This window comes from Danio rerio, chromosome 5, assembly GCF_052040795.2.
Source record: "Danio rerio strain M-AB ecotype USA chromosome 5, GRCz13ab, whole genome shotgun sequence".
Taxonomy (NCBI): Eukaryota; Metazoa; Chordata; class Actinopteri; order Cypriniformes; family Danionidae; genus Danio; species Danio rerio.
The window spans coordinates 76,779,272-76,796,552 of NC_141025.1; the positions used below are offsets into that span (position 1 = coordinate 76,779,272).

Here is a 17,281-nt window from a genome sequence, read left to right on the forward strand (position 1 = left end):
ATTTAAGACACCCTGCTGGCATCTGTCAAGTAGGATCCGTGAAGTTTGTTTACAAAGTCCTGCTGCTTCTTGCTTAATCTGCTTGTTTGGTTCCTTTTTGTATATGTTTTCTCTGTCTCACGTTGCACAAGCTGACTCAGCCTCTCTTATCTGTGTGACAGATTGTTTGCAAATGTCAGACTCATTCACGCTCATCCGTACATCAGTCTGGACCGAGCTGCTGTGCTGACTCACAGATGTTTAACTAGAGTCTGTATTATTTGATTCATTGGTAGGTTGGCAGAAGAGCATGAAGACTGCTGCATTAATATACAGTATTGCCATGCTAAACTGCATGACACAAATGGCCATTTTCTGCCTGCTTTGAAGTGGCAGTTTAATGGCATTTGAGGCCATGTCCACACTAATGCGTTTTCATTTAAAGACGCATATTTTTGTCTCCGTTTTGCCCTTCCATCCACACTGAGACGCGTTTTTAGGAAACAAAAACGTATTTTTGAAAACGCTCTCCAAAGTGGATAGATTTAAAAACGCCGTTTTCGTGTCGTAGTGTAGACCGTGAAAACGGAGTCTTTCGAAAACGATGACGCATTTTTTGTCATGTGACACTCAGTCATGTTACTAATTCGTTTACTTTATTTTCGTTGTGATTATGATTTTAGTGATGTCGTCCTTACTGTGAGGGTAAGCAGCGTCATCAGCAGGATACTGTTCTTTAAAGCACTCCAGTATATCGGCGTATTTGTTTTGGCACGTCTCCCAGTCTACATTTTCACTCTCTTTTGCAACTTTGTATTCATGTGTTACTCGAAGCAGCAACTCTACTTCATTGTCAGTCCATTTAAAAAACTCTGTGCTTTTCCTCGACATTTTGCCGCAGCGTTTCAAGGAGCCTGAAAGAAAATAAACGTCAGCCGGAAATGACGCGTGCCGAAGCGTCTTACGTTTCACGCATGCGCAGTACAGGTTGAAAGCATTTGTAGTCGTTTCAGTGTGGATGACAACGTTTTGGAAAGCGAATAGAAACGACAGTGTGGACGTGAAGCGTTTTTAGAGGAAAACTCCGTTTTCAATTTTATCCGGATTAGTGTAGACATGGCCTGAGTCAGATGATGATTAGACTTAAATCTTGTGGTGTCCTTTTAAATTATTGTCTGTCTTTGTTTGGTTTTCTTACACATTGGGCTGCTGTTAACACAAACATAGATATTTTGAAGACATCTGGTTGCTGGAACGCATCAACTTACAACCAGCATTTTTCAAAATATCTTCCTTTAGGTTCAGCAAGAAGAAAGAAGGTTTTAAACTAGTGAAGGGTGAGTAAATAACAGGGGTTTTATTTTTGGGTGAACTATCCCTTCAAGGTGACTTCGTAGCAATGTGCTATATAACAAAATAAACTATAGACCATTTCAATGTGGTGATGTCAGTGGCCCATAAACATGTTAATGCTTGTTATCAAACTATTTCAAAACTGTAACAAGAGGCAATTCAATCATAACTTAATGTTAAAACAGCTGCCATAACATTAACCATCAATATGAGGCTCTTTTTGGATTGCAACAGTCTAACAACCACATCATTTTATAGTCATTTATCAATTTGTTTAATTTAATATTAACCTCAGCTAAAGAGACTGGTGGGCACAATGCTTACAGCACAAGTCTATTCTTGGTTTAATTTTGGAGACTGCCAATTAGAGACAAAATACAGGTCACAACTGAATATGATATGTATTTGATGCCCAATAAAGGGTTCACAAAGTTAATCCTGGCGCTATATTATCAATCTGCTGCAGCTGACGCTATTGCTGTGTTGTTAATCCAATGTAAACACACCAATCCTATGAAAAATATATAATAATTTACAAGCTGATGGCTTTTTATTTGCATGTTGTTGTTTTTTTACTATTAAAAACTACTATTTTTTTAATCTTCTGTGGGTTATGGTCAAAATATGGTAATTCTAATAGTTTAATAAAATTTATTTGACTTTTTTTTTAATCACCAAGCGACCCCCTGTCATTGCCCCGCAACCCCCACTTTGGTAAACACTGATCTAATTAGGGAATTTGGGAGTCGCAAGTTACTGGCATTGTTATTTTAGGGGTCATGGGCTGAAAAGTTTGGGAACCCCTGCATTAGATGAAGACTCTAGACACCCATTTTAAGAAAAACACCCGTTTCATTATTATTTATTTTATTATAAACCATTTTGAGGGATGTAAACAAAAACAATGGTCCCAAGATATTTCCTGTTATACATTTTTTATTTCTACGGCTTCCGGGAATCCAAAATAAGCTTCATATTGATACATAATGTTATGAATAAATTGCCTCTTTAGATATGAAATAACGTGATAATTGTAATCATGTCAAAATGTGCTAGAAACAGTATAATTTCAAAAAAGAAAAATACTTATGCAGCTTATTTATCTATCAGAATTGCATAGTGTATCAGTTACATTATTATAAATTATATACCAACTTTTTACATGCATGTTCTTCAAACTTAAGCTCCCATCTATTGAAGTAAAGTTGGTTTTACATTCGTACATTTGTTCAGTGACTAGTGACATGCTCCCTATATTGTTTACCATGGTACTTCTGGATACATCTGTTTTATATTGTTTTTTTAATTATTTTTAATTATTTATTTTTTGTATTTATTTTATTTTATTTTTTGTTTATTCTTTTTTTTTTTTGGACTTAATTAGGTGCTTTTGTGTTGAGCCTTCCATGTTTGATAGATAATTTGTAAAGTTGAACTTCATTTTGTTGCATTTAGATTATGCATTACAATAAACAAAAACTTTGAATATTCAGTCTGAAATCACATGCAAGTATGACTTCTAGACAGTATTAGCACCATTTAATTGACTGTGAACAATGTTGTACTTTGACAGTCATTAGCTGCTAATGTGATTCCACTATTGAGAATTCCTAAAGAATACCTTACTGAAATTATTTTAAGGAGAAAGTGTGACTATAAAACCAGCTATACCTCAATTTCCCATCTATAATTAAATATCGACTTTTTACATGCATATTCTTCAAACTATAGCTCCCATCTATTGAAGTTAGCAATCGTACATTCGTTCAGTGACAACTTGTGACATGCTCCCTATACTGTTTACCATGGTACTTAAAATATTCGCTCTCAAATCACATGCAAGTATGACTTCAAAACAACATTAACACTGATATTTAACTGTGAACAATGATGCACTTTGATGGTCTAATGTGATTCCACTATCTGAAATTATATAAAGGAGAAAGTGAACATAAAACCAACTTCACCTCAATCTCCCATCTATACAAGTACAAATGTAAAAGCAGAATAGCCAAATTATATATTATATAAAAGATATATATATATATCAAACATGACTAACAAAACTATAATCGCTGTTATTGTTAAGGTTGAATAATAACAAGCTTTTCAAACGGATCTCGTTAATTTTTAACCACTTTACAACATGACACGTGCTGGAGTTCGCATTTTAATGTTTACACGAGCATTTTTATTATGTGTATCTGATCACTAGATACAGCACGAATGATGTTACATGGTTTTAACCAAGACAAAAGCCCTGTCCAAAACAAAAAGCGATGCTAAAGCTACAAACCAATGTCTGTTACGGCTAAAAAGTGACACTAGTGAAAGCTGAACTCACCAAAGTGCGGAGTGAGGACTCATCCATGCTGGAAAACCGTTTCTCTGACATCTCCTCAGACTTATGAATGGCTTCTCATTCAAAACGAGTGTAAAACAGAAATAAATAAGCCGTCATATAACGTTAACGTTACACGAAATAAAAAAGCCTCGCGATGAATACATAAACAGTAAGTAAGGTCTCGGGTCGGTTAACTCTGGCTGCTTTTGTGAGGATACTCACAAAGAGAGCCGACTAGCCGGTTTGTTGTCTATGTAGGAAAATATGATTAAGATCTGATGTTGTCCTTTTCATAAAAGTGTGTTCATAAAAAACTCCAACCGTCTCTTGGTCTGTCAGTCAGACTCTACATGCCTCAGTCCGAAGTCACAAAGCGGCGAGTGATTTGAGTTGAAGCCACACCCCCTTAACATGAGCAGCCAATGACAGGCCGGCAAATTCAAAACCTCACACGCTTGAATATGTTCATGTCTGTGTAACAAATTAGCATAATGTTTTTTATTTTTCCTACAGTACATAATCATAGTCTGTAACATTTAGTTATTTAAGTTCACTTAATTTCCTCCACGCCCTGTCTGTGCTGACTAACCGACTTGTGTAACACATGAAGCCACTCACATGGCCTGCAGCAAAATATGTGGCGGCTGTGTGTACACAAATACACCTGACAGAAGTCTTGTCGTCGATCCCAGTTGTAAGAGAAACAAATAATAACTTGACTTCTAGTTGATTATTTGGATAAAAGTAGATTTTTTGATGAATCGTGTGTTGAGCTGCATCCCAATCATCACAAATACACGTCATCTTTAGGCATAGTCGCATGGGATTAGTATTGAAGACCATATCTAAAGTAACAATTCCCGAGTAAAAGTGTCATAAGTCTAGGCTGCAGTGTCCATGAGGGAGACTAGATGGCATCTAGACGTATATTGTGGTCTTCAACTCCCATGTTTCTTTAGTTCCTAGTGTATTTAAGCCTTAGTTTCGCCTGTATTTTGATTCTGGATTACCTTTCTTTTGTCTTAAATCATTGTGTTTACTTTGTTTGTCTGTTCAAGTCTTTTTTTATGAAGAGTTTTTTATTTTTAATCTGGGCCAGTTGGCATTTCTATGTGGAGTTTGCATGTTCTCTCTGTGTTGGCGTGGGTTTCCTTCGGGAGCTCCGGTTTCCCCCACAAGTCCAAACACATGCAATATAGGGGAATTGAAGAAACTAAATAGTGTATGAGTGTTTAATGGTTTAATGGTTTAATGGTGTATGAGTGTGTGAATGAGTGTTTCCCAGTAGTGGGTTGCAGCTGGAAGAGCATCCGCTGGGTAAAACATATGCCGGAAAATTGGCGGTTCATTCCGCTGTGGTGACCCCTGATTAATAAAGGGACTAAGCCGAAAAGAAAATGAATGAATGAATGAATTATATTCTAGTGGTTTATTTCTACATACACATTTAAAATAAAACCTTTCTAATGCATAAATAATGTCCGGCACAAATACTGCTGTGTTCCATGTGTTAATCAGTAAATCCACCCTTCCACTCAAAATTTTGTATTAAAGGAAAAAGAGAGTGAGAAGGTCGCTGGTTCGAGTCTCGGCTGGGTCAGTTGGTGTTTCTGTGTAGAGTTTGCATGTTCTCCCCATGTTGGCATGGGTTTCCTCCGAGTGCTCCAGTTTCCCCCACAGTCCAAACCCATGCGCTATAGGTGAACCAATAAACTTAATTGGCCGTAGTGTATGAGTGTGTGTGTGAATGAGTGTGTATGTACAATCATGTTAAGGATTAGAGTTAGGGGTTAGTCTTAGAGGCTTAGGGGTTAGGTTAGGGTTAAAATTAAGGTTAGGTTGGGGTAAGTGGTTAGGGTTAAGGTTAGGTGTTAGGGTTAGAAGAGTGGTCAGGATAAGGGTTAAGGTTTAGGTTAGTGGTTAGGGTTAAGGTTAGGTGTTAGAGTTAGGGTAAGGGTTGGGCTTAGGGTTAAGTTTATGTGATACACCATTGTGTATCCACAGTAGTAATGTTTGTTTTGTCATTAATGTATCTATTTATTTATGTATATACTGTAAAAGTCATTTATTATCACTACTAATGACTGGGTTTGAAACAAAATAACATCAACAGTTGAGAAAGTATGCGCCGTGGGTTACCATGGCGATACTTGTTGTGTTTACTTCAGATGCTACTAAGCTGCTCCTGAGGAAAGACACTGAAGTTTTCTTGTGATTTTGTTTCTCCTGATAATTCAGGTATGTTTCATAAAAAAAACTCAATATGTTTATTATAATTCATGTAAAAACATGTGAGTACACATTTCCTATGTGTTTTTTTAAAGTGAATAGCATATTTACAGTTGTTAATTCAGAGGAGTGATTCAGATGAAAGTACCAGTAAAATGACAGTTGGGCTGAGTTTACAACTGACTTCCCAGTAAATGATATGTATTATACTCAGTATGTGATAATTAAACAGAAAGTGACTTATTATTTGTATATATTAGTGGTATATTTGTTAATGTATAAAGTTTATGAGAGTAGAGAGTAACATTGGTAATTGGTGTCAATTGTAACTGTTACAATTTAAATGATACAAATAACAGACGCATGACTGTTCAGTGAGTTTAGTAGTCTTATGTTAAATGGTAATATACAGAGGTATTTACAAAGAAAGAAAAATGAAATAGATGATTGACAAAGGATTTAAAGTGTAATCTGTGTGCTACTGATAAATATACAGAAGGTATAATATTTATATGTGTTAATGAGAGTACAGAGTGTATAAGTATTTGAAGACTTCATTGTTGTAAAAAAGAGAACAAAACTGTGCGTTTGATAAAATGAAACATGATTTGTGAGGATATGTTTGCTATACTATGACTGTTAATAAACAGATGCTACTAAGCTGCTCCTGAGGAAAGACACTGAAGTTTTCTTGTGATTTTGTTTCTCCTGATAATTCAGGCACTTTAATCTGCCTACGAGTTCCGCGGCCGGGACCCGTAACATTTAGGTTAGGTTAGGTGTTAAGGTTTGGGTAAGGGTTGGGGTTAGGGACTAGGTTAGCTGTTGGGGGTTAGTGGTTAGGGTTAGGTGTTAGGGTTGTGGTTAGGTAGACAGTAGTGTAAGAGTTAGGGTACTGGGTGGTGGCTGGATCGGCATCCCCTGTGTAAAACATATGCTGGCATAGTTGTCGGTTCATTCCGCTGTGGAGATCTCTGAAATAGAGACTAAGCCAAAGGAAAATGAGCTATAAAGTACTGGAGAACACCAATACACAGTCACGCACATTTACACTACGGCTAGTTTAGTTCATCAATTCCCCTATAGCGCTTGTGTTTGGACTGAGGGGGAAACCGGAGCACACAGAGGAAACCCACGGCAATACGAGGAGAAGATGCAAACTGTGTGTGTGTGTGGATGTTTCCCAGAGATGGGTTGCGGCTGGAAGGGTATCCGCTGCGTAAAATCTTGCTGGATAAGTTGGCGGTTCATCCCGCTGTGGCGACCCCAGATTAATAAAGGGACTAAGCCGACAAGAAAATGAATGAATGAATGAATGAATGAACAATACACTGATCATGAGTCTAGCATGTAAACAGCCATTTTTAATGACCTTAATCTGACTAAAGTCATAATCGAACTAAACAAAAATCATATTAAGATGCTTGGATTGAGCCGATTTCAGTGAGATTATTGAAGTGCAGCTTAGGTATCTTAATCACTATTACAATCGCGTAGAATTTTCGCCGCATTTTGCGACAGGATTTTCCATACACACAGTTGTTTGACACTATTATCTGCACCTATCGAGTCAGTGAAGGACTGCAGAGTCCTGTATCGTGAAATTTGGAGGGATTTTTTTCCCCACACAGAAACGCCATTGGCCCAGCCGGGGCTTGAACAAGCGACCTTCTTGCTGTGAGGCGACAGTGCTAACCACTGAGCCACCGTGTCACCCCCTAACATGAACAAATACTAAATATATTGTTCATTGTTCATGTTAGTAAACAGAGTAACTAATACTAAAAAGTGTTATCAAAAAATAATCATGCTTCATTCATCGGGTGTCCTGGACTGCTTCTTGATTAAGAGAAACCAACAGTTTCAGATCCTCCATGCACTGCTGAAACAAAAGCTGATTTTCACAGGTAAGCGGTGCCTCTTCTTCACAGCATATCATCTTGCTTGCTCCAGTGTTATCCTCTGAGTTTTGCACTGATTGTGTCTTCAGCAGGTCTTTGGCTAGTTTTAACGCACACTGCGCGATCACCGAAGGCATGTATTTGTTGAACGTGTAGTCGGCCAGACTCAGTTCACAGACTTTGCAGGCCAACCATCTCCACTTGTTCTCAGCAGAACTGGGCTCTTTATGTAGATGCGCATTCTGCGCGCTGATGAATTCGCCAGTCTGGTGTCCAGTAAAGCGACTGGTGAAGTAGTCCAGGAAGAAAGCAAGCGTGGGCGCAGCCAGTCTGAAATTGAGTCTGAGAAGAATCAGGCACTCGAGATTACAGAGCTGTTCTCGGGAAAACGAATTGCAGCAGAGCGACAGAAGCTGGGTGATGCGTGGAGAATACACTTCAACCTGGAAAAACACAAGCATCACATTTAGAGACTTCACAATTAACAAAAATCTTAAATAAGTATGTCGTTTACATGGACACCAATACTCCGATCAGTGTTGGGTTGCGGCTGGAAGGGCATCCAGCATATGCGTAAAACATATGCTGGATAAGTTGGCGGTTCATTCCCCTGATTATTAAAGGGACTAAGCTGAAAGTAAAATGAATGAATAAATGAATAATAATAACAAACTATTTTTGCTTTTCTCATTGCCACAAAAATCAATGTTACAATGTTTAGTTACTTGAAAGAAAAAAGGAAAAATATCCAATATGCATGAAACTGAATAGTATAATCAAATGTAATGCTGGATTCTGTAGGTATGATGCAGATAGATGCAGAGGCTGCAGTAAACACACAACAGTGAACAGACAATAATGACATGCCATCATGTAAATAACGTAAGACACTATCCCATTAAGTGCACTTCTTTTTCCCAAGCCAACACCTACCAACTAATATTAACAAACGAAAAAAAAACTCTTGATTGGACAATACTGTTATGAAAGCGAGCAAACAAGAGCTCTGTGCTGTACCTGTTTAGTGGCGATGAGTAAAGACGTCACTCCCAGTAACTGGAAACAGTCTGCAGCTACTGATGTGGTGATTAAGAAGCGGTCCATGATGTTCACAGCCAGACAGCAGGACTCAAACGACAGACTGAGCTGTCTGCGCACAGCGATCAGCCAGCTGACCAGCTTACTGCGAGCCTCTGCCGTAATCTATGAAGAAATAAGTGACTTTAATATTATTAATCAAATCAATACAACTACTTTTCTAATTAGCGTATATGTTCAGTAATTCAACGACTCAATAAAGAATTCAAAGGGACGGCTCATCCAAAAATTCAATTTAACACACACTCAAGTGGTTTTAAAGATTCTTTCTTTTGTTGAACACAAAAGAAGATATTTTGAAGAATGTTAGCAGCTGGCACCCGTAACAATAAAGTCAATGGGCGCCAGCAACCAGCATGATGCAAAATATCATGTTCAACAGAAGAGAAAAATAACCTCAAATGACAAAATTAACGACTTTTGGATGAACTATCCCTTTAAATAAATTAATTAAATTACACTGTTGTCAACTGAATGGGCTTTATTTCAATGCAGGTAACTAAGGAAATAATTTTACAAATAGAAACGGTCAAAATACTGTTTTTCCACTAGAGAAAGCACGAGAGCTAACTATTATCATCTTTCAAATGTCCTAACAATGTATAAAGAGTGTTTATACTGCAGTGGCGCAGTAGGTAGCGCTGTCGCCTCACAGCAAGAAGGTCGCTGGGTCACTGGTTCGAACCTCGTCTCAGTTGGTGTTTCTGTGTGGAGTTTGCATGTTCTCCCTGCGTTCGCGTGGGTTTGCTCCGGGTGCTCCGGTTTCCCCCACAGTCCAAAGACATGCAGTACAGGTGAATTGGGTAGGCTAAACTGTGTGTGTGTGAATGTGTGTGTGGATGTTTCCCAGAGATAAGTTGCGGCTGGAAGGGCATCCGCTGAGTAAAAACTTGCTGGATAAGTTGGTGGTTCATTCCACTTTAGCGACCCCGGATTAATAAAGGGACTAAGCCGACAAGAAAATGAATGAATGAATAGAAACTATCAAAAATATAAAGTGTTTAAGACCTGTTTGAGTTTCTAATGAAGATATAAAAACTTTTTTTAAATACTCCCAAAATATCATCTTTTGTGTTTGACAGAAGAAAAAAAGCTGAAATGACAGAATAAATGATGCGGTAATTTTCATTTTGGATGAACTATCCCTTTAAATAGATTTATTAAATTACATTACATTAATGTCAATTGAATGTCCTTTATTTGAATACAGGGAACTAAGAAAATACAAAAATACTGTTTTTCCTCTTAAGAAAGTGCAAGAGCTAATCATTTTTATCCTCTGTAATGCTAGTCCTCATCCTAAAACAGTATAAAGAGTGTTTTACTGAGAGTTAAGGAAATTTAATTAAGAACATAAGAATAGAAGTGGTCAAAAATACTGTTTTACCATTAAGTAAATGATAAGAGCTAATCATTATTATCCTCTATATATCCTAAAGCAGAATAAAGAGTGTTTATACTGATAGTTAAGAACATTTAATTAAAAATGTAAGAATAGAAACAGTCGAAAATACTGTTTTTCCAATAAAGAAAGTGTTAGAGCTAGTCATTATTGTCCTCTGAAATGCTAGTCTACATCCTAAAGCAGAATAAAAAGAGTTTATACTGAGAATTAAAGAAATTTAATCAAGAATGAAAGAATAGAAACGGTCAAAAATACTGTTTTACCACTAGAGAAAGCACGAGAGCTAATTATTAACATCTTTCAAATGTCCTAAGAACGTATAAAGAGTGTTTAAAGAAATTTAATTGAGAATTTAGGAATAAAAACTATCAAAAATACTATGTTTACTAAAGAAAGCATGAGAGCTAGTCTTTATCATGTTCTCCATTACTAGTCTTCATCCTAAAGCAGTATAAAGAGTGTTTAAAACCAGTTTGAGTTTCTAATAAAGATATAAAAACTTTTTAAACATACTCCCAAAATATCCTCTTTTGTGTTTAACAGAAGAAAAAAAACTGAAATGACAGAATAAATGATGCGGTAATTTTCATTTTGCATGAACTATCCCTTTAAATAGATGAATTAAATTACATTGCTGTCAATTGAATGTCCTTTATTTCAATACAGGGAACTATGAAAAGAAATGTAAGAATAGAAACAGTCAAAAATACTGTTTTTTCACTTAAGAAAGTGTAGGAGCTAATCATTATTATCCTCTGCAATGCTAGTCTTCAACATAAAACAGTATAAAGAGTGTTTTACTGAGAGTTATATTGGATAATAGGAACCCTTTTTTATTATTTTTGTCTCTTTTTCTTTTAATCAAACAATTATTTGTATTGGTCATGTAAGGGTCATATATTAACTGAACTTCTAATGTTGTGGGTGAGTGCTGTGCATACTAATTAGCATTTTTGCAGAAGTAGATAGATGCGGGTCCAAAATTAAATTTTGCAGAAACTTCCTGTCTGAAGAGAGGTGTTAAAACTGAACACAGAACACAGAAAGATGTATACTTTGTTGTTGGGCAGAGAATTCGTAGAAAAAGAGGAAGTATGTCGAAGGTGCGGCCAATGGAGGACTGAACAATGACTGACAAGTGACATTACATCAAAACTCCACCTGTTAAGATCGGTTGTGTATATATGCTGAAGTCAGGAAATGTATGTGAGTTGCGAACCTCTTGAATGTAATTCTTGTATTGCATTGGGGTAATGTAACCCAGAGCTCTGTCATCGAATTATTCATTTGTATCTAATACATTGTTACGATTTTTGACATTGAAGAAAAACCTCTCCTGACCTTTTCTCTTGAACACGCATGGAATTGTCTTGATATTCCAACAGTTAAGGACATTTAATTAAGAATTTAAGAATAGAAAAACTGTCAAAAATACTGTTTTCCTACTAAGTAAACGATAAGAGCTAATCATTATTATCCTCTATATATCCTAAAGCAGAAAAAAATGTGTTTATACTGAGAGCTAAAGAAATTTAATTAAGAATTTAAGAATAGAAACGGTCAAAAATACAGTTTTTCCACTAAATAAACGGTAAGAGCTAATCATTATTGCCCCCTGTAATGCTAGTCTTCATCTTAAAGCAGAATAAAAAGTGTTCATACTAAGAGTTAACAAAATTAATTAATAGTTTAAGAACAGAAACAATCAAAAATATTGTTTCCACTAAAACTCAACCATTGGGTTAAATAACTCAACGTTTTTTAGTGTGTGTTTGTGATTCTTGATTTATTTTAACAAAAGTGTCTGGAATTAAAATGTAACAGAGATAAAGCATTTTCAATATTTTTGAAAACTGTATGTTATTTATTTACACAGCCATAATTTTAAAGTTATTAGTAGTACTATTAATAGTAGCAATAGTAATAACAGAATGGAAAAAAATAACATTCAATCAAAATAACCCAATGCATTAAATTATATAACCCATATTTGGGAAGGTGCTATAATAATCTGGTTGGGTTATATGTTGGGGTATTTATAACCCAACTATTTTACCACTAAAGTATGCGTAAAACTTTATTATACTCTGTAATGCTAGTCTTTACCTTAAAGCAGTATAAAGAGTATTTATACTGAGAGTTAAAGAAATTTAATAAAAAATGTCATCAAAAATACTGTTTTTCCACTAAAGAAAGCGTAAGAGCTAGTCATTATTATCTTCTATATATCCTAAAGCGAAACAAAGAGTGTTTATACTGAGAGTAAAAGAAAATAAATTACAAATGTAAGAACAGAAGCGGTCAAAAATACTTTTTATCTACTAAATAAAGCATATAGTCATTATTATACTCCATCATGTCTATCCTTAAGCAAAATAAAGGGTGTTTATACTGATAGTTTAAGAAAATTAAATAAAAGAAGTATAGAAACTGTCAAAAATACAGTTTTTCCACTAAAGAAAGTGTAAGAGCAAGTCATTATTATCCTCTGTAATGCTAGTCCTCAACCTAAAGCAGAATAAAATAAAGAACTTAAGAAAAGAAGCGGTCAAAAATACATTTTTTCCACTAAAGAAAGCATGAGAGCTTGTCATTATGATCATCTCTACATCCTAACTCAAAATAAAGGGTGTTTATACTGAGAGTTAAAGAAAATTAAGTAAGAAAATACGAAAGGAGACGGTCAAAATAGTGATAGTCTGACCTGCGGTTGTCTTGAGAGGCAGTTGAGCGCCAGAAACTGCTGTTGATTGAGTCTCTGGATGATGAAGCAGGTCTCCGAGTCTTCATAATCACACACCTGCACGTCTGATGCACACCTGAGTCCTGCACACCTGACTGGAGAACAGAGGAGCTCGTCTTCAAAGCCAGAGTCACTCAGCGTAGAAGGTGAAGAAGACATTTCTGTGCCGTTCTGGAAGCTCTCTGTTGTTAAACTGGAGGGTTTGCGCACATTATCAGCGTCATGTCGGGCTGTGTTTTGGGACTGTAGTGTTGTCTGGTGTATTATGGCTTGTAAACGGCTTCTTCCCGGGTGTTTTAGCGCTCACTGAAGGGCGCCATTCTGCCCGCGACACTGGGAACCATGACAACAGTCTCGCGGGGGCGGCAGGTGGCGCTTTTGCGTGGCGTCACTTCATTAAAAATATGTAAACAATACTATAAAACCCTTAATATAATTAGGGCGAGACTCTGTAAGATAAAATAGATCAGAGTTTTGGATTTATTATTTTTATTAGAGCTGGGCAAAGATTAATAAAATAAAAGGTTGTTCTAATATATAATATACACTTACCGGCCACTTTATTAGGTACACCCTACTAGTACCGTGTTAGACCACCTTTTGCCTTCAATGCTTTAATCCTTCGTGGCAAGAGATTCAACAAGGAACTTAAAAGATATTCCTTAGAGATTTTGCTCCGTATTGACTTGATAGCATCAAGCAGTTGCTGCATATTTGTCGGCTGCACATCCATGATGTGAATCACCCGTTCCACCACATCCCCAAGGAGCTCTATTGGATTGAGGATCTGGTGACTGTGGAGGCCATTTGAGTACAGTGAACTCATTGTCATGTTCAAGAAACCAGTCTGAGATGATTCACACTTTATGACATGGCGCTTTATTCTGCTGGAAGTAGCCATCAGAAGATGAGGACACTGTGGTCATGAAGGGATGGACATGGTCAGCAACAATACTCAGGCTGTGGCGTTGACATGATGCTTAGTTGGTACTAATGGGCCCAAAGTGTGCCCAGGAAATATCCCCCACACCATTACACCACCACCAGCAGCCTGAACCACTGATACAAGGCAGGATGGATCCATGATTTCATGTTGTTTCTGAAATACTCAGACCAGCCCGTCTGGCACCTAAATCCACTTTCTTCCCCATTCTCATGCTCAGTTTGAACTGCAGCAGATCGTCTTGACCATGTCTAAATGCCTAAATGCATTGAGTTGCTGCCATGTGATTGGCTGATTAAAAATTTGCATTGAAGAGAAGTTGGACAGGTGTACCTAATAAAGTGGCCGATGAGTGTGTGTGTGTGTATACACACAACAGTTCTGTCTGGTTCTTTAATCTAATTGGCTGATAGCTGGTGCAATATTTTGCCAGTAACATCAAACAAAGGTCTCATCACCTCTGTGTATTACTCCGCCCACATACATGAATGTGTGTGTGTGTGTGTATATATATATATATATATATATATATATATATATATATATATATATATATATATATATATATATATATATATATATATGTGAAATAAGATACACCAGCACTAGATTATTACAATTGTTCAGATCTTGTTTAGATAATGTGAATTAAAAACCTAAAGCTCTTCTATAAAACACAAACAAAAATAATGAAGCGAAAAATAATACGTTCGAAAGAATGACAGAGTAAGAGAAAAGTGACAAAATAAAAATAAAGCAAGAGGAGGTTATATCCAAAAAGAAAAGCAGAACAAAGCAGACCCCCCCTCCCCTTCCTTCTTCCCGTCAGGAGCTCATGCAGACACAACAGTTCACTCCCACCAGCTCCGTTCATATGTTAATATAATGGTGGGAGTGGGCAGAAAAAGCAGTGCATTACATGTTATGGCAAGTTGTTATTAAAGCTGCAATTCTTTCAAGCAGCATATTTAAGGAAGACTGATATATGAGGCACAGAAATAAACCACTCACTATTGAAACTTGGAAATGATCACACTAAAAACACTGAGACTCTAATGTGCTGCTACATCTGGGTCTGTCTGGCATTGTTTGGTCGCACTAATAATTGATTGATAGTGGTTTGAAAACAATTACAAGCAATTAAAAGCAGGCTGGGCGATACGGTGGCTCAGTGATTAGCACTGTCGCCTCACAGCAGGAAGGTTTCTGGTTCGAGCCCTGGCATTCGAGTTGGCATTTCTGTGTGGAGTGTGCATGTTCTCCCCATGTTGGCGTGGGTTTCCTCCGGTCGCTCCGGTTTCCTCCACAGTCCAAACACATGCGCTATAGGGGAATTTAATAAACTAAACTAACCAGTGTGTGTGTTTGTGTGTGAATGTCAGAGTGTATGGGTGTTTACCAGTATTGGGTTACAGCTGGAAGAGCATCCGCTGTGTAAAGCATATGCTGGTATAGTTGGCGGTTCATTCCACTGTGGCGACCACTGATGAATAAAGGGACTAAGCGGAAGGAAAATGAATGAATATTATTAACTAGTACACAATCAGTGCTGTGAATTCAAATGAAACTGTGGTTTGTTTGTTTGTTTGTTTGTTTGTTTGTTGTGCAATTTAAATTAATAATTTGACAAATTTTCCATCAAGTATTAATTATTTCCTTTAAAAACTTGTTTATGGTCAAAGAATGGATGGTAATGTTAATACCCACAGCACATTGCAAAACAGCGCCACATTCAGGTCAATAAAGGCAACTGAATCACTTTTGCTCAGGTAGAATGAAAGTTTATTTGTGCGTTAAAAGACAGTGAAAGGGATTTACATTGTTATATACACATTCATACACTAATACAAGTTCAAGTCAATTAAGTACAATTTCTGCAAGCGGCATCAATTCCTGTGCTGCACTTCCTCTGGGAATTATGGGTAAAAAGCGAGTGGTGGTCACAAAGTGCGAAGATCTTATATTATTCAGCGTCCATCTGTTCTTTTAATAGCACAAACACTGCTATACAAGTTTAGAATTAATACGTATTATTCTTATGATTTATATTTGAGCTTATTCTGCTCACAAAAGCTGCGTTTATAAAATAGAACATTCAGTAAAAACTGTGAAATTATAAAAAGTTATTTTATTTAATCTGAATCTTCATTTAATTATTGTAGTTTAAAGCATTAGTCTTCAGCGTCACAATCCTATTATACACATATGTATAAATATCATATTGTATACAAATATACTATTATCATGACATGCTCAAGAAAAAAAACATTAACAGTTTGATGAAACTGATAAAATACCATTGAATTTTTTTTATTTATTGCAATAAATTGTTAAAGCTTTCAAGTAAATACATTAATAATGTAAAAAAAAGAGATTGCAAAACCTTTTATTTTGAAAAAAAGATTGCAAATAAAAGCATTTCAAATACAAGCTTTATTTTAAATAAATTGGAAATAAAAGTGTTTATTTTGATAAGAGATTGCAAATAAAAAAAATATTTTGAACAACAAATTGCAATTAAAAGCTTTTATTTAAAAAAAAGGTTGCAAATAAAAGCTATTGTGGGAAAAGGGGATTGCAAAAAAGCTTTTATTTAAAAAGTATTGCAAATAACAGCTTTTAGTTTGAAAAAAACAAAACCTTTTATTTTGAAAGGATTGCAAATAACAGCTTTTTATTTTGAAAAAGATTTCATAATTAAAAGCTTTTATTTTGTTAACAAAAGCATGGAAATAACTTATTTAGAAAAGATTGCAGATAAAAGCTTTTATTTTAAACAATAAATTGCTATTAAAAGCTTTTATTTTGAAAAACAAATTGCAAATAACTTTTCATTTGAAAAAAGACTGCAAATAAAAGCTTTTATTTGGATTTATTGTCCAATAAAATCGCAAATAAAAACAGTTATTTATTAAAACTTTTATTTTAAAAAATTATTAAAAAATTGATTGGAAATAAAAGCTTTTATTTTGAAATAAAGCTTTTATTTCTATTTCACTTAGAAGTGAAAAGTATCACAGTTTCCACAATACTATAAAGCAAGACAAATCACTATTAATGATTTTGCACCAATAATAACTGACCATAACAGTCCTGACATTATAAGGACTTCTGAATGATCATGTGACACTGAAGACTGATGAGAAAATTCAGCTTCGAACCACAAGAATTAATTAAATCTGAAGCTACATTCAATATGAAGAGAGTTTTTTCAAATCATAATAATATTTCACAATTTATACTGTATTTCTGATCTAATAAATGCAGCCTTGGAGAGCAGAAATGC

General features: G+C 35.8%; 2 protein-coding genes across 35 annotated transcripts in view; both read right to left on the minus strand.

Moving 5' to 3' along the window:
* The window catches only part of smtnb (smoothelin b), a 162,451-nt gene extending 158,427 nt beyond the window's left edge, over positions 1 to 4,024 (minus strand). For 31 of the 34 annotated variants that reach the window (XM_087254456.1, XM_087254455.1, XM_087254452.1 and 28 more), the window contains exon 1: positions 3,677 to 4,024. In XM_087254456.1, coding sequence (XP_087110582.1) covers positions 3,677 to 3,727 — 51 coding nt within the window. In that variant the 5' untranslated portion in view covers positions 3,728 to 4,024. The remainder of the gene's footprint in view (positions 1 to 3,676) is intronic. The other 3 variants (XM_087254449.1, XM_087254448.1, XM_087254475.1) reach the window with 1 other exon arrangement.
* Positions 4,025 to 7,607: 3,583 nt separating this feature from the next.
* Positions 7,608 to 13,316, minus strand: ccno (cyclin O). The gene is given in 3 exon segments (NM_001386810.1): positions 7,608 to 8,249; positions 8,824 to 9,009; positions 13,014 to 13,316. Coding segments are annotated over 3 exon segments (912 nt in total). The 5' UTR covers positions 13,212 to 13,316; the 3' UTR covers positions 7,608 to 7,721.
* Positions 13,317 to 17,281: the final 3,965 nt, after the last annotated feature.